The sequence below is a fragment of the Oncorhynchus mykiss genome, chromosome 5, assembly GCF_013265735.2.
Source record: "Oncorhynchus mykiss isolate Arlee chromosome 5, USDA_OmykA_1.1, whole genome shotgun sequence".
NCBI classification, from domain to species: domain Eukaryota; kingdom Metazoa; phylum Chordata; class Actinopteri; order Salmoniformes; family Salmonidae; genus Oncorhynchus; species Oncorhynchus mykiss.
Window position 1 is genome coordinate 22,066,426 of NC_048569.1, and position 21,522 is coordinate 22,087,947.

At 43.0% G+C, this 21,522-nt stretch overlaps 1 protein-coding gene across 1 annotated transcript; it reads right to left on the reverse strand.

Annotated features, from left to right (window-relative positions):
• Window positions 1-1,475: 1,475 nt before the first annotated feature.
• On the reverse strand, window positions 1,476-21,441 carry LOC110523430 (neuropeptide Y receptor type 1). The gene is made up of 5 exons (XM_021602111.2): window positions 20,861-21,441; window positions 20,466-20,707; window positions 18,406-18,552; window positions 17,664-17,880; window positions 1,476-2,586 (listed from the first exon to the last, which is right to left on the reverse strand). The coding sequence occupies exons 1-5, from the start codon at window positions 21,167-21,169 to the stop codon at window positions 2,371-2,373; spliced, it is 1,131 nt and encodes a 376-aa protein (XP_021457786.1). The 5' UTR covers window positions 21,170-21,441; the 3' UTR covers window positions 1,476-2,370.
• Window positions 21,442-21,522: the final 81 nt, after the last annotated feature.

Here is a 21,522-nt window from a genome sequence, read left to right on the forward strand (position 1 = left end):
AGGTGCAGTCACCTGGAATGCATTTCAATTAACAGGTCTGCCTTGTTAAAAGTTCATTTGTGAAATGTCTTTCCTTCTTAATGTGTTTGAGCCAATCAGTTGTGTTGTGACAAGGTAGGGTTGGTATACAGAAGATAGCCCTATTTGGTAAAATACCAAGTCCATATTATGGCAAGTACAGCTCAAATAAGCAAAGAGAAATGACAGTCCATCATTACTTAAAGACATGAAGGTCAGTCAATCCGGAAAATGTCAAGAACTTTGTAAGTTTCTTCAAGTGCAGTCGCAAAAATCAAGTCAGTCAAGAACAAATTCTTATTTACAATGACAGCCTACCCAGGCCAAATCCTAACCCGGACGATGCTGGGCCAATTGTACACCGCCCTATCACGGCCGGTTGTGATATAGTCTGTACTCGAACCAGGGTCTGTAATGACGCCTCTAGCACTGAGATGCAGTGCCCTAGACCACTGTGCCACTCAGGAGCTTGGAGCTTGGGACCATCAAGCGCTATGATGAAACTGTCTCTCTTGAGGACCGCCACAGGAAAGGAAGATCCAGAGTTACCTCTGCTGCAGAGGATACGTTTGTTAGAGTTACCAGTCTCAGAAATCGGCAAATAACTGCACCTCAGATTGCAGCTGGAATAAATGCTTCAAAGAGTTAAGTAACAGACACATCTCAACATCAACTGTTCAGAGGGGACTGTGTGAATCTGGCGTTCATGGTTAAATTGCTGCAAGGAAACCACTACTAAAGGACACCAATAATAAGAAGAGACTTGCTTTGGCCAAGAAACACAAGCAATGGACATTAGACCGGTGGAAATCTGTCCAAAATTGAGATTTATGGTTCCAACCGCCGTGTCTTTGTGAGACGCAGAGTAGGTGAACAGATGATCTCAGCATGTGTGGTTCTCACAGTGAAGCATGCAAGAAGTGTGATGGTGTTGGGGTCCTTTGCTGGTGACACTGTCAGTGATTTATTTCAAATTCAAGGCACACTTAACCAGCATGGCTACCACAGCATTCTGCAGCTATACGCCATCCCATCTGATTTGCGCTTAGTGGGACTATCATTTGTTTTCAACAGGACAATGACCCAAAACACACCTCCAGGCTGTGTAAAGGCTATTTGACCAAGAAGGAGAGTGATGGAGTGCTGCATCAGATGACCTGGCCTCCACAATCACCTGACCTCAACCCAATTGAGATGGTTTGGGATGAGTTGGAGTGAAGGAAAGAGTGAAGGAAAAGCAGCCAACAAGTGCTCAGCATATGTTGGAACTCCTTCAAGACGGTTGGATGAAGCTGGTTGAGAGAATGCCCTGAGTGTGCAAAGCTGTCATCAAGGCAAAGGGTGGTTATTTGAAGAATCAAATATAAAATATATTTTGCTTTGTTTAATACTTTTTTGGTTACTACATGATTCCATGTGTTATTTCATAGTTTTGATGTCTTTACTATTATTCTACAATGTAGAAAATTGTAAAAATAAAGAAAAAGCCTTGAATGAGTAGGTGTTCTAAAACCTTTGAACGGCAATGTATGTACATTCTGATCGTTGACCATGGCTCTGATATTTCTACATTTTTCTCTTTATTCATTTTAAGGGATTTGTGTCTTTTGTTTTGCATTGTTAGGTATTACTGCACTGATGGAGTACCAAATATAAGCATTTCGCTGCAACTGTGATAACATCTGCAAAATATGAGTATGTGGTCAATCAAATTTGATTTGATTTTGATTTGATCTCAAGGCATCCCTGACTTCAGAATTGACTGTCTGACTGACAGTCTGTCCATCTTTCTGCCTGGCTTAACAGCTTAACACCCCAGGATGATGTCAATATCTGGTGAAGGCAGTTTTTCTGGGGACAAGCTGAATGAGCTCAGAAATACATCATCACCATTGAAACAGAGCCCACGAGTCCCTGGTTCTGTCAGTCTCTCTGCTGCAGTCTCTCCAGATGTTTGCTACCTAGCGTAGCTGCATGTGTGCAATCTGTCCATGAGCTGCTCTGTCGATTAGCTGTATAGATCTGTTTGTTTGCTTTTAGCGAAGTGCATTCTGTATACTCTGTAGGGCCTGCGATGCTTTGTAGGAATTCAGAAATCGACCGATCTCTGAGACTGGGGCCAACCAGCTCTGTCTTTGACAGTCAGTCCAGCTGCTTAGTTCCACTTTCTCTCTCTATTAGCGTTAGCGGCTCTCTATTAGTTCTGTCCATTGGGGCGTTCTGTCTGTTAGCTGCTTGCTTGATATGAACTTTACCCTTGTTGTTTACATCGTGTCTGACAGCTGTACACATTACACAATGTCCATTAGCTCTTAGCCATTAGCATTAGCCCCTAGCTCTGTCGGCTAGCTGTTAGCTGCATATGTTAACACTGGGCTCAGTCCGTGGCGGTGGAGCGATGCTCATTGACCCTGCCCGGTTCAGCATCGACATCTTGGTGATCCCCTCGCTGCCAACGGTGGAGAGCGGGAAATTCTCGTAGCTCTCTGGCGCCCCCAATCCACAGTGGCAGCGCTGCAGCTGGGCCTTCAACTCCCTCTGGAAGTTACTGTTCAGGAAACCGTACACCTGTGTGTGTGTGTGTAGACAAAGTTTAAATGCAGAGCACCAGCACCTTAATATGTTTGTAATGACATTTACATTTCCAACATTTTATTCAATACAGTTGAGTTGAGTTCAGTTAAGTTAATTTAAATTAAATTCAGTTCAGTTATGTTAAATTTGATTTAATTCCACTCCACCCCTCTCTACCCCACTCAACCCTTTCAGGCTTTTCTTGAGGAATTCTCCCAGTGCCTCTGTAAATCTTCTGGGAGAGCGAGGAAGGCAGCTAGCACTTCCACATCACTCAGCTACCCCTCTCACTACCGCTACCCTAACCCTAACCTTCTTGGAAAGAGAGGAAGGTAACTAGCACTACCACTCTCACTACTGCTCTCAACTTTCCGGACTGTTGGGACAGAGGGAAGACATGCTTTTCAAGAGCAAGAACAAGGACACGTCATCTTGTGTCCTGCTTTTAACCGGGAAACTACAATCAAAACTGGACCAAATGTGTAAAAAAAAGAGAGCCAACCACAGGCCCAGGACCCTAGAATAGAGATACAAAGGAACAAGTGCCCCTTGCACAAAAGAGTTGAGAAAATAGCAGAGAAAGAGAGGTGATACATGGATTCTAAAGCATTCATTTTTTGGAAAGTAAACAACTGCAAACAAATTGGTTACTCAGTAGAGAAGCTTCTTAAGAAAAAATAAATAGTTCGTAAGTGCAATTCCTCAACAATATCTCAAGATTTAATTTTCTTACAAACTTCTCAAATATCCAATTATGAATCTTCTTAAGATGTTTGTTGCTAGGCAACTGATTTAGCTAGCTATCTAGCTAGCAATGGCAATCATGTTAGCATATTTCCTACTGAGATTACTATTCTAAAACATGTTCTGGGTTTAAAATAATCAATACTGAAACTTTCAGATGAAGTCTGTGTGAATTAAACATGTTCAATTGCTTTCATGACTGTATTCTCTCACTACCCTGAGTTTAAGACAAGGGTTTAGCTATCTTGGAATTAAGAACAAATCTAAAAACGTTATTTTCAATAACCTTCAATAAACTTTTTGCTTAAGGAGAAACATAAGAAATAGCGCAAGAACATTTCCAATAACCTTTTTTGAGGAATATCAACTTTGCTTAACTTTCTTCGTAAGTCTATAGTTCAGGAAAAAATGGTAGTTAAGAAGACATTTCTTCTTAAGGTTTTGTGAATCTGGGCCCAGGAAATCTGCACCTGGCTTGTTGATTTTTAAACAGGCTTTTCAAACCAAAACAATTCAAACAATAGATCTATCAGCAATAGTCCCAGTCATTACTCAGTTAATAATGACTACCCCTCGACCACACCCACAAACCAACAGTCTTTCCTATTGACCCCCATTTTAAAAGGGGCAACGTCGTTGTCTATTTTTTTTTTTTGTTATACAGAAATAATAAAACATGCAGAAAAGTTGCTGTTGTTCAATGTGCATGTTGTCACGTTCTGACCATAGTTCTGTTATTTTATTCTTTGTTTTAGTATGGTCAGGGCGTGAGTTGGGGTGGGCAGTCTGTTTGTTTTTCTATGTTGGTCTTTGTGTTCGGTATGGTTCTCTATCAGAGGCAGGTGTCGTTAGTTGTCTCTGAGAATCATGCTTAGGTAGCCTGGGTTTCACTTTTGGTTTGTGGGTGTTTGTTTTCGTGTGAGTGTTTGGGCCACACGGTACTGTTTCGGTTTTTGTAAATTCACGTTGTCATTTATTGTTTAGTGTTCTGAGTTTTAATTAAACATCATCATGAACACTTACCACGCTGTGCTTTGGTCCGATCCTTACTCCTAAGACGAAGAGGAGGAAATCCGTTACATGTAGCCAAGTCAAAAATCCCGACCTATGGTTCGCAATGCTCCCACATAGGGAAATATAGCCTGTGAGAAGAGCCCTTTGGATTCAGGCTATTCGGTGTGGCAAAGTGGGAAATTTTGGGGCGCTGTGTCCAACTAGGCTAAAACATTTCATCAAAGTAAGACATTTAAGTTTAGTACAGTCCATTTGTAACTCTACTCACTACTTGTAGCTGTATAGTCTGTTTGTAACTCTACCTCAATACTTGTAGAGTTACAAACAGACTATACAGCTACAAGTAGTGACAGACTATACAGCTACAAGTAGTAAGTAGAGTTACAAACACTATACAGCTACTCACTACTTGTAGCTGTAGTCTGTTTGTAACTCTACTCACTACTTGTAGCTTTATAGTCTAGTCTGTTTGTTTGTGTTGTTGGTCTTGGCTAGCTTAATGATCCGGTTGGTTGCTAGCTAGCAGTCAATCAAGTGGCTGCTAGCACAGTCATGAAAAGTGGCATGAGGGAAGTTTTTCTAAGTAGTGAGAACACCAGGGAGCAGGCATTGTTGAAAAGTCATCTTTAGACATGTTGTGCTTTTCTTAAATGTAGTTTTGTAATCGACTTAAACAAGCAGACAACAAGAAAATTGTATTTGAAAAAGGTCAAGTTTTTGCTGTGAGCCAATGAGGTAACTACAGGTTATTTTCCCCACATGCGTGCAGGTTTGCGAAGTTCTATCTAATACCGACTGGGACTATAACAAGAGCAGTAGCAACGGAACCTTCAGCAACAGTAGAAGCCTCACCACACCCGTTTGTCTATCCACCATCTGTGACATCAGGACATTCCAAAAGGTGCCAAAAACTGAAGCAATAAAGGGACAGCCTAGATACATTACTTGGTCACTATGTGCATTTTCAAAACACATGAACTAACCTCCTGTTTTACCAGTTGGCCAACGACATGACACTCTGCCCTATGTAGACACTAAAAATACATAACAAAAGGGCATTGGAAAAGGGAGGCAGATTCAGATTTTGGAGGACCAGGAGAAAAAAAGCAAGATCAGGTACCTCACAATAAACATATACCTGAATGGGACAGTATTGGTTCATTGTTTTTTTTACACTCAAATCTGTGGTGGAAGCAAAGGGAACAAATGACCAGTACCTGATCAACATTACAACATCACAAGCAAGTTCCAATGAACCCAATGAACAAAGACAGTGAACAAAGACAGAGAGGACATGGTCAAAGAAATGGCCAAATCATCACCTAAACCCATTGTGGTGCAAATGAGAGGCAGCCTCTCCCAGCTAGACTCAAAACTCGTAGAGTTAAAAGATCAAGTCCTGGACCAGCTCTCTACCAGCACTGACGTAGAGATGGAGCAGCTGCGTGACCAACTCTGCCAGGTAAAGAATGAACACAGATGGTTGATAGAAAATCTGACATCAGAGAGAAATAAAAGGAAATGACAGAAGAACTCTGGAAAAAAAATATATATAATCCAAGATGGCGTAGCAGTCTTTGTCTTGTCCCATGTTTTTATTTATTTTATTTTTATTTCACCTTTATTTAACCAGGTAGGCAAGTTGAGAACAAGTTCTCATTTACAATTGCGACCTGGCCAAGATAAAGCAAAGCAGTTCGACACATACAACGACACAGAGTTACACATGGAGTAAAACAAACATACAGTCAATAATACAGTATAAACAAGTCTATATACGATGTGAGCAAATGAGGTGAGATAAGGGAGGTAAAGGCAAAAAGGCCATGGTGGCAAAGTAAATACAATATAGCAAGTAAAACACTGGAATGGTAGATTTGCAATGGGAGAATGTGCAAAGTAGAAATACAAATAATGGGGTGCAAAGGAGCAAAATAAATAAATAAATAAAATACAGTAGGGAAAGAGGTAGTTGTTTGGGCTAAATTATAGGTGGGCTATGTACAGGTGCAGTAATCTGTGAGCTGCTCTGACAGTTGGTGCTTAAAGCTAGTGAGGGAGATAAGTGTTTCCAGTTTCAGAGATTTTTGTAGTTCGTTCCAGTCAGTGGCAGCAGAGAACTGGAAGGAGAGGCTTCCAAAGAAAGAATTGGTTTTGGGGGTGACTAGAGAGATATACCTGCTGGAGCGTGTGCTACAGGTGGGAGATGCAATGGTGACCAGCGAGCTGAGATAAGGGGGGACTTTACCTAGCAGGGTCTTGTAGATGACATGGAGCCAGTGGGTTTGGCGACGAGTATGAAGCGAGGGCCAGCCAACGAGAGCGTACAGGTCGCAATGGTGGGTAGTATATGGGGCTTTGGTGACAAAACGGATTGCACTGTGATAGACTGCATCCAATTTGTTGAGTAGGGTATTGGAGGCTATTTTGTAAATGACATCGCCAAAGTCGAGGATTGGTAGGATGGTCAGTTTTACAAGGGTATGTTTGGCAGCATGAGTGAAGGATGCTTTGTTGCGAAATAGGAAGCCAATTCTAGATTTAACTTTGGATTGGAGATGTTTGATATGGGTCTGGAAGGAGAGGTTACAGTCTAACCAGACACCTAAGTATTTGTAGTTGTCCACGTATTCTAAGTCAGAGCCGTCCAGAGTAGTGATGTTGGACAGGCGGGTAGGTACAGGTAGAGATCGGTTGAAGAGCATGCATTTACTTTTACTTGTATTTAAGAGCAATTGGAGGCCATGGAAGGAGAGTTGTATGGCATTGAAGCTTGCCTGGAGGGTTGTTAACACAGTGTCCAAAGAAGGGCCAGAAGTATACAGAATGGTGTCGTCTGCGTAGAGGTGGATCAGAGACTCACCAGCAGCAAGAGCGACCTCATTGATGTATACAGAGAAGAGAGTCGGTCCAAGAATTGAACCCTGTGGCACCCCCATAGAGACTGCCAGAGGTCCGGACAGCAGACCCTCCGATTTGACACACTGAACTCTATCAGAGAAGTAGTTGGTGAACCAGGCGAGGCAATCATTTGAGAAACCAAGGCTGTCGAGTCTGCCGATGAGGATGTGGTGATTGACAGAGTCAAAAGCCTTGGCCAGATCAATGAATACGGCTGCACAGTAATGTTTCTTATCGATGGCGGTTAAGATATCATTTAGGACCTTGAGCGTGGCTGAGGTGCACCCATGACCAGCTCTGAAACCAGATTGCATAGCAGAGAAGGTATGGTGAGATTCGAAATGGTTGGTAATCTGTTTGTTGACTTGGCTTTCGAAGACCTTAGAAAGGCATGGTAGGATAGATATAGGTCTGTAGCAGTTTGGGTCAAGAGTGTCACCCCCTTTGAAGAGGGGGATGACCGCAGCTGCTTTCCAATCTTTGGGAATCTCAGATGACACGAAAGAGAGGTTGAACAGGCTAGTAATAGGGGTGGCAACAATTTTGGCAGATCATTTTAGAAAGAAAGGGTCCAGATTGTCTAGCCCGGCTGATTTGTAGGGGTCCAGATTTTGCAGCTCATTCAGAACATCAGCTGAGCAGATTTGGGAGAAGGAGAAATGGGGAAGGCTTGGGCGAGTTGTTGTGGAGGGTGCAGTGCTGTTGATCGGGGTAGGAGTAGCCAGGTGGAAAGCATGGCCAGCCGTAGAAAAATGCTTATTGAAATTCTCAATTATGGTGGATTTATCAGTGGTGACAGTGTTTCCTATCTTCAGTGCAGTGGGCAGCTGGGAGGAGGTGTTCTTATTCTCCATGGACTTTACAGTGTCCCAGAACTTTTTTGAGTTAGTGTTGCAGGAAGCAAATTTCTGCTTGAAAAAGCTAGCCTTGGCTTTTCTAACTGCCTGTGTATAATGGTTTCTAGCTTCCCTGAACAGCTGCATATCACGGGGGCTGTTCGATGCCAATGCAGAACGCCATAGGATGTTTTTGTGTTGGTTAAGGGCAGTCAGGTCTGGGGAGAACCAAGGGCTATATCTGTTCCTGGTTCTAAATTTCTTGAATGGGGCATGTTTATTTAAGATGGTTAGGAAGGCATTTAAAAAAAATATCCAGGCATCCTCTACTGACGGGATGAGATCAATATCCTTCCAGGATACCCCGGCCAGGTCGATTAGAAAGGCCTGCTCGCTGAAGTGTTTCAGGGAGCGTTTTACAGTGATGAGTGGATATGTGTATATATATATTTTTTTTAATATATTTTTCTTTGCATTCTTTTTAATATTTTTCCTAAACCTCAACTTCAAAATACCCTCCTGCAACCTCCCTCACCCAATGTGGTATGGATCTGTTTTTTCAAAAGTATTTCTATTTACCCCCGAACTGGAATACCTCAACTGAAGCTAGCTAGCTACCAGCTATCATTCAGTTAACCACTGCTAGCGGTCATCAGCTAACCTTTAGCTTGGAAAGCTCTCACCAGTTCGTACAAAGTGTTTCAAACCAGAGCATACAGGACCTATTTTTCTCTCCATATCCCGGATTCCTACCGGAAATTCTGAACCATTTCAACCGGATCATCACAGCTAGCTAACCGCAACCCGGGTTGACTACTCCTGGCTAACGTTTCCATCCCGGAGCTAGCACCAACTAGCCTGGAGCTAGCCCATGCTAGACCCATCTCCCGGCTAGGGCTCCTGGGCTACTCCTGAAGCCCACTCCACGGCTACAATATCCGGACCCCTTCTACTGCCGGTACGGGGCACGGAACACCGCCGATCCTTCACGACTGGAATACCGACAATCTGCCCGAGGCCCCTCAGGCGCGACGTCCCCTGAAGGCCCATTCTGCTAACCACGGCCTGCTAGCTATCTAGACCATATTGGACTGCTAGCTGATCCATCGGCCAGTTTCTTGCACCACTATACCCATTTTGCCAATTGGACTTGGACCCCTCTGCTACTTGGAACCCTACTAGTTCCACGACTGGTCTATCGACGTCACCTCACGAGGCAAAAACAAGCGTCCATCTAAGGCCCTTATGCTAGCTTGCTAGCCCCGGCCTGCTAACTGTCTGAATCGCCATGTCCCCAGCCAGCCCAACCACCCACTGGACCCATACGATCACTTGGCTATGCGTGCCTCTCCCTAATATCAATAAGCCTTGTCCATTACTGTCTTATTTAACTGTAGAGCCTCTAGCCCTGCTCAATATGCCTTAACCAACCATGTTGTTCCACCTCCCACATATGCGATGACACCACCTGGTTTAAACGTCTCTAGACTATATCTCTCTCATCATTACTCAATGCCTAGGTTTACCTCCAATGTACTCTCTTCCTACCATACCTTTGTCTGTACATTATGTCTTGAATCTATTCTATCGTGCCCAGAAACCTGCTCCCTTTACTCTCTGTTCCGAACGTGCTAGACTACCAGTTCTTATAGCCTTTAGCCGTACCCTTATCCTACTTCTCCTCTGTTCCTCTGGTGATGTAGAGGTTAACCCAGGCCCTGCAGTGCCTAGATCCACTCCTACTCCCCAGGTGCTCTCATTTGTTGACTTCTGTAACCGTAAAAGCCTTGGTTTCATGCATGTTAACATTAGAAGCCTACTTCCTAAGTTTGCTTTATTCACTGCTTTGGCACATTCTGCCAACCCGGATGTCTTAGCCGTGTCTGAATCCAGGCTCAGGAAAACCACCAAAAACCCTGACATTTCCATCCCTAACTATAACATTTTCGCCAAGATAGAACTGCCAAAGGGGGCGGTGTTGCAATCTACTGCAGAGATAGCCTGCAGCGTTCCATCTTACTATCCAGGTCAGTACCAAAACAATTTGAGCTTCTACTTCTAAAAATGTACCTTTCCAGAAACAAGTCTCTCACCGTTGCCGCTTGCTATAGACCACCCCTCTGCCCCCAGCTGTGCCCTGGACACCATATGTTAATTGATTGCCCCCCATCTATCTCCTGAGCCCGTGCTGCTAGGTAACCTAAACTGGGACGTGCTTAACACCCCGGCCATCCTACAATCTAAGCTTGATGCCCTCAATCTCACAAATTATCTATGAACCTACCAGGTACAACCCCAAATCCGTAAACACGGGCAACCTCATAGATTTCATCCTAACTAACTCGCCCTCCAAATACACCTCTGCTGTTTTCAACCAAGATCTCAGCGATCACTGCCTCATTGCCTGCATCCGTAATGGATTTGCGGTCAAACGACCACCCCTCATCACTGTCAAACTCTTCCTAAAACACTTCAGCTAACAGGCCTTTCTAATCGACCTGGCCGGGGTATCCTGGAATGACATTGACCTCATCCCGTCAGTAGAAGATGCCTGGTTATTCTTTAAAAGTGCCTTCCTCACCATCTTAAATAAGAATGCTCCGTTCAAAAAAATGTAGAACCAGGAATAGACATAGCCCTTGGTTCACTCCAGACCTGTCTGCCCTTGACCAGCACAAAAACATCCTGTGGCGTTCTGCATTAGCATCGAATAGCCCCAGTGAAATAAAACTTTTCAGGGAAGTTAGGAACCAATATACACAGGCAGTTAGGAAAGCTAAGGCTAGCTTTTTCAAACAGAAATTTGCATCCTGTAGTACAAACTCAAAAAAGTTCTGGAACACTGTAAAGTCCATGGAGAATAAGAGCACCTCCTCCCAGCTGCCCACTGCACTGAGGCTAGGAAACACTGTCACCACCGATAAATCAACAATAATTGATAATTTCAAGAAGCATTTTTCTACGGCGGGCCATGCTTTCCACCTGGCTATCCCTACCCCGGTCAACAGCCCTGCACTCCCCACAGCAACTTGCCCAAACCTCTCCCACTTCTCCTTCACCCAAATCCAGATAACTGATGTTCTGCAAAAGCTGCCAAATCTGGACCTCTACAAATCAGCCGGGCTAGACAATCTGGACCCTCTCTTTCTAAAATGATCTGCCAAAATTGATGCAACCCCTATACTATCCTATTCAACCTCTTTCGTATCGTCTGAGATTCCCATAGATTGGAAAGCTGCCACGGTCATCCCCCTCTTCAAAGGGTTCAATTCTTGGGCCGACTATTCTTTGTCTACATCAATGATGTCGCTCTCGCTGCTGGTGATTCTTTGATCCACCTCTTATGCAGACAACACCATTCTGTATACCTCTGGCCCTTCGTTGGACACTGTGTTAACTAACCTCCAGATGAGCTTCAATGCCATACAACACTCCTTCCGTGGCCTCCAACTGCTCTTAAATGCAAGTAAAACTAAATGCATGCTCTTCAACCGATCACTGCCCGCACCTGACGGCCTGTCCAGCATCACTACTGACCATCCTACCGATCCTCGACTTCGGCGATATCATTTACAAAATAGCTTCCAACACTCTACTCAACAAATTGGATGCAGTCTATCACAGTGCCATCCGTTTTCCCACCAAAGCCCCATATACTACCCACCACTGCAACCTGTATGCTCGCTTGTTGGCTGGCCCTCGCTTCATACTCATCGCCAAACCCACTGGCTCCAGGTAATCTACAAGTCTCTGCTAGGTAAAGCCCTGCCTTATCTCAGCTCACTGTTCACCATAGCAGCACCCACCCGTAGCACGCGCTCCAGTAGGTATATCTCACTGGTCATCCCCAAAGCCAATTCTTCCTTTGGCCGCTTCTCCTTCCAGTTCTCTGCTGCCAATGACTGGAACGAACTGCAAAAATCTCTGAAGCTGGAGACTCCTACCTCACTCACTAGCTTAAAGTACCAGCTGTCAGAGTAGCTCACAGATCACTGCACCTGTACATAGCTCATCTGTAAATGGCCCATCCAATCTACCTCATCCCCATACTGTATTTATTTATCTTGCTCCTTTGCACCCCAGTATCTCTACTTGCACATTCATCCTCTGCACATCCTACCACTCCAGTGTTTAATTGCTATATTGTAATTACTTTGCCACCATGGCCTATTTATTGCCTTTACCTCTCTTATCCTACCTCATTTGCACATGCTGTATTTAGATTTTCCTACTGTATTATTGATTGTACGTTTGTTTATTCCATGTGTAACTCTGTGTTGTATGTGTCGAACTGCTATGCTTTATCTTGGCCAGGTCACAGTTGCAAATGAGAACTTGTTCTCAACTAGCCTACCTGGTTAAATAAAGGTAAAATACAAAATGAAGACCGTGACAATGAGAAAAGTAGAGGAGATCAAGGAGGAGATGAGAAAAAAGCTTTTAGAAGTAAAAAAGGACCTGAAGAACAGAGGACACCATCACTTCATGCAAGACCATGTCCACCTAAACTGGTGATGTGCAAACGTCTTAGCAAAGTTGCTAAAGTACATGGCCAATATGCGAAGAAAGACTAAGAGCATCCGGCCTATGGGAAGCCAGCAAATAAGAACATCACACCCAGAGAGCCCTCCACCAAGAGAAGTCAGCACTCCGCCCAGAGAGACACTCACATATAACCCAGAGAGCCCAGCACTCCACCCAGAGACTCCCACACTCCACCCAGAGACTCCCACACTCCACCCAGAGTCCAGCACTCCGCCCAGAGTCCAGCACTCCGCCCAGAGTCCAGCACTCCGCCCAGAGAGCCCAGCTCTCCGCCCAGAAACTTCCACAGTCCACCCTGAGTCCAGCACTCCGCCCAGAGAGACCATCACCTCACCCAGAGAGCCCAGCACTCCATTGAGTGTGACCAATGAACAAGTTGAAGAAGTTTTACTTTTAGCAGTAACATTGGATAGTCAGTTATCATGGTCAAGTCAAATTGACAAAGTTGTTGTGAAGATGATGAGAGGTATGTCTGCGTTGTTCTGTACTATTGTTCAGGCTTTGATCTTGTCCCATCTTGATTACTGTCTGGTAATATAGTCCGGTGTAGCAAAGACAGACCTAGCAAAGCTGCAGCTGTCACAAAACAAAGCAGCATGCCTTTCCCTTAATAACTGCACACAGAGAACTAACATCAACAAAATGCATGACAGTCTTTCACGGTTGAGTTGAGGAGACTGCTTTTCTTCTAGTCTTTTTAAGACACATTTTTGTGTTGAAAATGCCTAACCACTTGTATAATCTATTTGCATTCACTTCAAACAGACAGAGTATCAGTCAACATTTTGGACACACGTACTCATTCAAGGGTTTTTCTTAATTGTTACTATTTTCTACATTGTAGAATAATAGTGAAGACATCAAAGCTATGAAATAACACATGGAATCATGTAGTAACTAAAGTGAAACAAATCAAAATATTTTATATTTGAGATTCTTCAAATAACCACCCTTTGCCTTGATGACAGCTTTGCACACTCTTGGCATTCTCTCAACCAGCTTCATGAGAAATGCTTTTCCAACAGTCTTGAAGGAGTTCACACATATGCTGAGCACTTGTTGGCTGCTTATCCTTCACTCTGCGGTCCAACTCATCCCAAACCATCTCAATTGGGTTGATGTCAGGTGATTGTGGAGGCCAGGCCATCTGATGCAGCACTCCATCACTCTCCTTGGTTAAATAGCCCTTACACAGCCTGGAGCTGTGTTTTGGGTCATTGTCCTGTTGAAAAACAAATGATAGTTCAACTAAGCACAACCCAGATGAGATGACATATCGCTGCAGAATGCTGTGGTAGCCATACTGGTTAAGTGTGTCTTGAATTAAAAATAAATCACTGACAGTGTCACCAGCAAAGCCCCCCACACCATCACACCTCCTCCTCCACGGTGACAACCACACATGCAGAGATCATCCGTTCACCTACTTTGCGTCTCACAATGATAAAAAAAAATCTCAAACTTGGAATCATGTGACCAAAGGACAGATTTCCACTGGTCTAATGTCCATTGCTCATGTTTCTTGGCCGAAGCAAATTTCTTCTTCTTATTGGTGTCCTTTAGTAGTGGTTTCTTTGCAGCAATTCGACCATGAAGGCCTGATTCACGCAGTCTCCTCTGAACAGTTGATTTTGAGATGTGTCTGTTACATGAACTCTGAAGCATTTATTTGGGCTGCAATCTGAGGTGCAGTTAACTCTAATGAACTTATCCTCTGCAGCAGAGCTAACTATTCCTTTCCTGTGGCGGTCCTCATGACAGCCAGTTTCATCATATCGCTTGATGGTTTTTGCGACTGCACTTTAACTTCTTGGTGACAGGGGGCAGTATTTTCATGTCCGGATGAAATGCATGCCCAAATTCAACTGCCTGCTACTCATCCCCAGAAGATAAGATATGCATATTATTAGTAGATTTGGATAGAAATCACTCTGAAGTTTCTAAAACTGTTTGAATCATGTCTGTGAGTATAACTTATGTTGCAGGCGAAACTGAGGACAAACCATTCAGATTGTTTTTTTTTGAGGTCACTCTTTTCATTGGGAATCCAGATTTCTAAGGGACCTTCTTGCAGTACCTATCGCTTCCACTGGATGTCAACAGTCTTTAGAAATTGGTTGAGGTTTTTCCTTTGTGTAATGAAGTACGGCCATCTTGAACGAGGGTAACTTAAAGTGTACTGTTAGATAGAGGCGTGTGACCAGAAAGCTAGCTACAGTTTGTTTTCCTCCTGTATTGAACACAGATCATCCCGTCTTCAATTTGATCAATTATTAACGTTAAAAAATACCTAAAATTGTATTACAAAAGTAGTTTGAAATGTTTTGGCAAAGTTTACAGGTAACTTTTGAGATATTTTGTTTTGATATCTTTTTCTGGATCAAACGCGCCAAATAAATGGACATTTTGGATATATATCGATGGAATTAATCAAAACAAAAGGACCATTTGATGTTTATGGGACATATTGGAGTGCCAACAAAAGAAGCTCGTCAAAGGTAAGGCATGAATTACATTTTTATTTCTGTGTTTTGTGTCGCGCCTGCAGGGTTGAAATATGCTTATCTTGCTTTGTTTACTATGGTGCTATCCTCAGACAATAGCATTGTTTGCTTTCGCCGAAAAGCCTTTTTGAAATCTGACATGTTGGCTGGATTCAAAACAAGTGTAGCTTTCATTTGCTATCTTGCGTGTGTGATTTCATGAAAGTTTGATTTTTATAGTAATTTATTTGAATTTGGCGCTCTGCATTTTCACTGGCTTTTTTCACTGGACGCTAGCGTCCCACATATCCCAGAGAGGTTAAGAAACTTTCAAAGTTCATGAAATGTTCCGCATTGACTGACCTTCATGTCTTAAAGTAATGATGGACTGTTGTTTTTCTTTTTGCTTATTTGAGCTCTTCTTGCCATAATATGGACTTGTTCTTTTACCAAATAGGGCTATCTTCTGTGTACCTTCCCTACCTTGTCACAACACAACTGATAGGCTGAAACACATTAAGAAGAAAATAAATTCCACAAATTAACAAGGCACACCTGTTAACTTCACTAGGGTAGGGGGCAGCATTGGGAATTTTGGATGAAAAGCGTGCCCAAATTAAACTGCCTGCTACTCAGCCATAAAAGCTAGAGTATAACAGAACTCACATGGCAGGCAAAAACCTGCAAAAAAAATCCAACCAGGAAGTGGGAAATCAGAGATTTGTAGTTTTTCAACTCATTGCCTATCGAATACACAGTGTCTATGGGGTCATATTGCACTTCCTAAGGCTTCCACTAGATGTCAGTCTTTAGAACCTTGTTTGAGGCTTCTACTGTGAAGTGGGGGCGAATGAGAGGGGATTGAGTCAGAGGTCTGCCAGAGAGACATGAGCTGACCACGCGTGATAGTTAGCTTGCGTTCCATTGCAATTCTACAGACAAAGGAATTCTCCGGTTGGAACATTATTGAAGATTTATGTTAACATCCTAAAGATTGTCTGCACCTAGTGATCGCGCCTCATGAATTTTGATTACTGGGCTAAACGCGCGAACAAAAAGGAGGTATTTGGACATAAATGATGGACATTTTCGTACAAAACAAACATTTATTGTGGAACTGGGATTCCTGGGAGTGCATTCTGATGAAGATCATCAAAGGTAAGTGAATATTTATAATTCTATTTCTGACTACACAACATGGCAGATATCTGTTTGGGTTGTTTTGGTCTCTGAGCGCTGTACTCAGATTATTGCATGGTGTGCTTTTTCCGTAAAGTTTTTTAGAAATCTGACACAGCGGTTGCATTAAGGAGAAGTGGATCTAAAATCCATGCATAACAGTTGTATCGTTTAGCAATGTTTATTTTGAGTATTTCTGTAAATTGATGTGGCTCTCTGCAAAATCACTGGATGTTTTGGAACTACTGAACATAAAGTGCCAATGTAAACTCAGATTTTTGGATATAAATATGAACTTTACCGAACAAAACCTACATGTATTGTGTAACATGAAGTCCTATGAGTGTCATATCTCTTTCTGCTTTTTGTGACTCCTCTCTTTGGCTGGAAAAATGGCTGTGTTTTTCTGTGACTTGGCTCTGACCTAACAATCGTTTGGTGTGCTTTCGTCATGAAGCCTTTTTGAAATCGGACACTGTGGCTGGATTTACAACAAGAGTATCTTTAAAAATGTTGTAAAATACTTGTATGTTTGAGGAATTTTAATTCTGGGATTTTTGTTTTGAATTTGGTGCCCTGCAGTGTCACTGGCTGTTGACGCTAGCGTCCCACATACCCCAGTGAGGTTAATTGAAATGCATTCCAGGTGACTACTCAATGAAGCTGGTTGAGAGAATGCCAAGACTGTGCAACGCTGTCATCAAGGCAAACGGTGGCTACTTTGAAGAATCTCAAATAAAAAATATACTTTGATTTGTTTAACCATTTTTTTGGTTACTACATGATTGGATATGTGTTATTTCAAAGTGTTGATGTCTTCACTACTATTCCACAATGTAGAAAATAGTACAAATAAAGAAACTGTTGAATGAGTAGGTGTGTCCAAACTTTTGACTGGTACTGTACATAACCCACCAGACACACTACTATGGGTTTCTCCACTGTACCCAAACCCAAAACAGATTTAATACATCGCTCAGTCACCGCTCTGCCACCAGACGTTACTCAGGCAAAAAGCACATTTAGCTTTAAAAAAAACGGATAAAAAAACAACATATTGTTTCACAGAGCCTCCTCTTTCTAAATATCTAATTTAACTGTATACAATAATATGAATATGTATATTTGAATAGTGTGTAAATAATATTTTTGTTCTGTGTCTATCCAATTTATAACTCTTATTTCTTTTTATTTGTTTATTTATTTTTATTTGTTTATGTTTATTTGTTATTATTAATTATATTTAATGTCCTTGTCTATAACTGCACTTTGTCAAATTTGTACGTTTTATGTGGACCCCAGATAGAGTAGCTGCTGCATGTGCAGGAGCGAATGTGGATACTAATAATCTAAACTATACTCCACTCACCACAGGGTTGACACATGTAGAGGCCATGGCGGTGAGGTGGCAGGCGGAGAACACAGCATCATGCTGGCAGGCGGGCAGCGCCTGGTGGTCCCAGTCGAATATCGTGTTGAACACGTTGAGCGGCAGCCAGCAGAGGGCGAAGGCGGCAACGATGGCCGCCAACATAGCATTGATCCTCTGGGCTCCTCGGGCCTTCCGGCTCCGCTCCACCACGTCCCTGGAGGGGAAAAACACAGGAAAGGATGGGATTTACAGTATTCCACACTTTTCCAGTTACTTTAGTTTCTGTTTTCTTAGTCTGTTTATTTGTTCTATGTGTATCTGTTGTAATTTTGTTTGATCAATGGGTGGCCACCGGAATGGACTAAACGGATGGGATTTAACCATACTTTACCAGGTACTTAATCATTTCATTAACATTTCTATTTATTAATTAACTGTTCATTGTCTATCCTCTTTGATGATCCTTAGACTATTACTCCATTCATTTATTTTATTCACCTATTCATCATTGGCCACTCATTGACTACCATTCATTGACTCCTGTCCTGATGTATTACCTGCGTCTGAGTAGGCATACTATTATTGACTATTCACTAACTCATTAATCTGACAATTCTTTGACTGTCGTGTGTGTGTGTGTGTGTGTCTGTCTGTGCTTGCGAGCATGCATGAGTGCATGTGTGTGTGTGCTGGCGTGAGTGTGTGTGTGTGTGTGTGTGTGTGCGCATGTGTGTGTCACCTGCGTCGACGTAGGCGTAGGAATATGCGGAGGTAGCAGAGCAGCACTAGTAACAGAGGGAGGCAGTACTGGAACAGCAGCAGGGAGGTGGTGTAGGCCAGACGGTGTCTTTCAGTCGGCCATTTCTCCAAACAGATCACATGGTCTCTGAGGAGAGAGAGCGAGGGAGGGAGAGAGAGAGCGGGAGAGAAGGAGAGCAAGAGAGAGAGAGAGAGAGGGAGGGAAAGAATGAGAGTGAAAGAGAGCAAGAGAGAGAGACCAAACGTAATTCATGGATCAGTGGATCACCTCAACAACTTCCAGTGAAATTGCAGAGCTCCAAATTCAAATTACTATAAATATTATACTTTCATGAAATCACAAGTGCAATACATCAAAATAAAGCTTTACTTGTTGTTAATCCAGCTGCCATGTCAGATTTCAAAAAGGCTTTACGGCGAAAGCAAACCATGCCATTATCTGAGGACAGCGCTCAGCACACAAAACATTAAACAGTTAGCAGCCAAGTAGATTAGTCACGAAAGTCAGAAATAGCAATACAATTTATCACTTACCTTTGATGATCTTCTTATGGTTGCACTCACAAGACTCCCAGTTACACAATAAATGTTCCTTTTGTTCGATAAAGTCCCTCTTTATATCCAATAACCTCCATTTTGTTGGCGCATTTTGTTCAGTAATCCAATGGCTCAAATGCGGTCACAAGAGGCAGACAAATTCCAAATAGTATCCGTAAAGTTCGTAGAAACATGTAGAACGATGTTTATAATCAACCCTCAGGTTGTTTTAGCCTAAATAATCTATAATATTTCAACCGGACAATAGCGTCGTCTATATAAAAGAAAAACAACGAAAGGCGCGCTCTCGGGATTGCGCACCAAACAGGTTGGGGACTTTCCACTGGCCTCTCATTGAAACGGCTAATTCTCCCTAATTTTTCAGAATAAAGGCCTGAAACAATGTCTAAAGACTGTTCATGGCTAGTGGAAGCCATATGGAACGCAATCTGGGTCCCAACCATTTATATGGTGGATAGGCTTTCAATGGAAAAACACCCATTTCAAAATAAATCCTGGATGGATTTTCCTCAGGTTTTCACCTGCCATTTCAGTTCTGTTATACTCACAGACATTATTTTAACAGTTTTGGAAACTTTAGTGTGTTTTCTATCCAAATATATCCAATTATTTGCATATCCTAGCTTCTGGGCTTGAGTAGCAGGCAGATTACTTTGGGCATGCTTTTCATCCAAAATTCCGAATGCTGCCCCCTATCCTAAAAAAGTTAAGGAAAGCTTTGAATATGTACAGACTCAGTGAGAATAGCCTTGCTATTGAGAAATGCCGTCGTAGGCAGACCTGGCTCTCAAGAAAAGACAGGCTATGTGCACACTGCCCACAAAATTAGGTGGAAACTGAGCTGCACTTCCAAATTCCTGCCAAATGTATGACCATATTAGAGATACATATTTCCCTCAGACTACACAGATCCGCAAAGAATTTGAAATCAAACCCAATTTTGATAAACTCCCATATCTACTGGGTGAAATATCACAGTGTGCCATCACAGCAGCAACATTTGCAACCTGTTGCTACAAAAAAACTATTGAATAACAAACACCATTGTAAATACAACCCATATTTATGTTTTTTTATTTTCCCTTTTGTACTTTAACTATTTGCACATAAAATTACATTTGACATGTCATTCTTCTGGGACTTTTGTGAGTGTAATGTTTACTGTACATTTTTTTATTGTTAATTTCACTTTTGTTTATTATCCATTTCACTTGGTTTGGTAATGTAAACATATGTTTCCCATGACAATAAAGCCCTTGAATTGAATTGAGAGAGAGGGGGGGGGGGAGAAGGAGAGCGAGAGAGAGGGGGGGGGGGGGAGAAGGAGAGCGAGAGAGAGAGAGGAAGGGAGAGAATGATAGACAAAGAGAGCGTTCGTAAATTCATCAGTTGTTCTGCGCTCTGGCACACTCAGACGAGAGTGCTCTGAAATCAGAGTATCAGAGTGCATTTATGAACACACCCACACACACACTGACTCACCTGAAGGGGTTGGCAGGCAGGGTGAGGTTCTGGAAGGGGTTGTCGGTCAGAATGTTGTAGGACAGGAACGGGAGTGATATGAAGCAGGCGACCAACCAGGTGAGACCTACGGCCAGGTAGGAGTGGCCTGCTGCTGGGGACCAGCCAGTAGGGTGCAGGATCAACTGATGGCGCTCCAACGCAATCAACACCAGGGAGAAAATAGACACCGTCACTGACACACACTGTACAAACGGAGTGACCTGATGGGGAAGAGAGGAGATAAATAAGGGACAAGAGAGGGAGGAGAAAAGGGCACATTATGGACACAAACAAACACGGCAAGGTTATCAAACAAAGATACAGGAACTCTGAACAAGGATTTTTATTTTTTGAAGAAAAGTCTGTGTTCTCACCTTGCAGAGTGCCTCCCCCAGTACCCAGCGGTCCATCAGAGTGTAGATGACGGTGACAGGTAAACACACCACACACATCAAGATGTCGGAGCAGGACAAGTTGGCGATTAGAATGTTGGTGACATTATGCAGTTCCTTCTGCCGCCCGATGATGAAAACCAGGCCCACATTGCCTAGCAACCCTACTGCGATCACCGTGCTGTAGGCCACGATGAGGAAGGTGGCTCCACTCACCGAGGGTGGACACTGGGCTGACTCTGACCAATCAGAGTTCTCCCAGACGCCAGAGGAGCTACTGTTATTGGTCATGGTGGAAGAAGCGTTTTGGGGGCTGTTAGAGGGAGCTTAATGGTAGAGCCTGGGAGTTGATGGGGGGCTAGAGGCAGCTAAAGGGGCTGTAGAGGGGACAGGGTGACTGGATAATCAGGCAGTTATAGTCCTTCTATACCCTCCTCAGTTGGCTGATTGGTCGTCAAGATGTTAGAGTCGCTGTGATTGTCTCTCCGAGTCTGCTAATCACTCTTAGTCGTTGAGCCCTCAGTCTGATGGAGACAATATGATTGGTTTGGCTCAGGAGGAGCAAAGTCTATCTGTAAAACAGGGAAGAGAATAGAAAATAATCTCAGTCTATCTACTGTATAATATAAGAGAATCTGTAAGAA

Excerpts from the sequence above, each read along its gene's own strand:
- LOC110523430 (XM_021602111.2), bottom strand. The coding sequence starts at position 21,169 with ATGACCAATAACAGTAGCTCCTCTGGCGTCTGGGAGAACTCTGATTGG. Across the intron at positions 20,708-20,860 it reads TGGGGGAGGCACTCTGCAAG|GTCACTCCGTTTGTACAGTG; the intron begins GTGAGAACACAG and ends CTTCCCCATCAG. Across the intron at positions 17,881-18,405 it reads CTACGCCTACGTCGACGCAG|GGACGTGGTGGAGCGGAGCC; the intron begins GTGACACACACA and ends TTTCCCCTCCAG.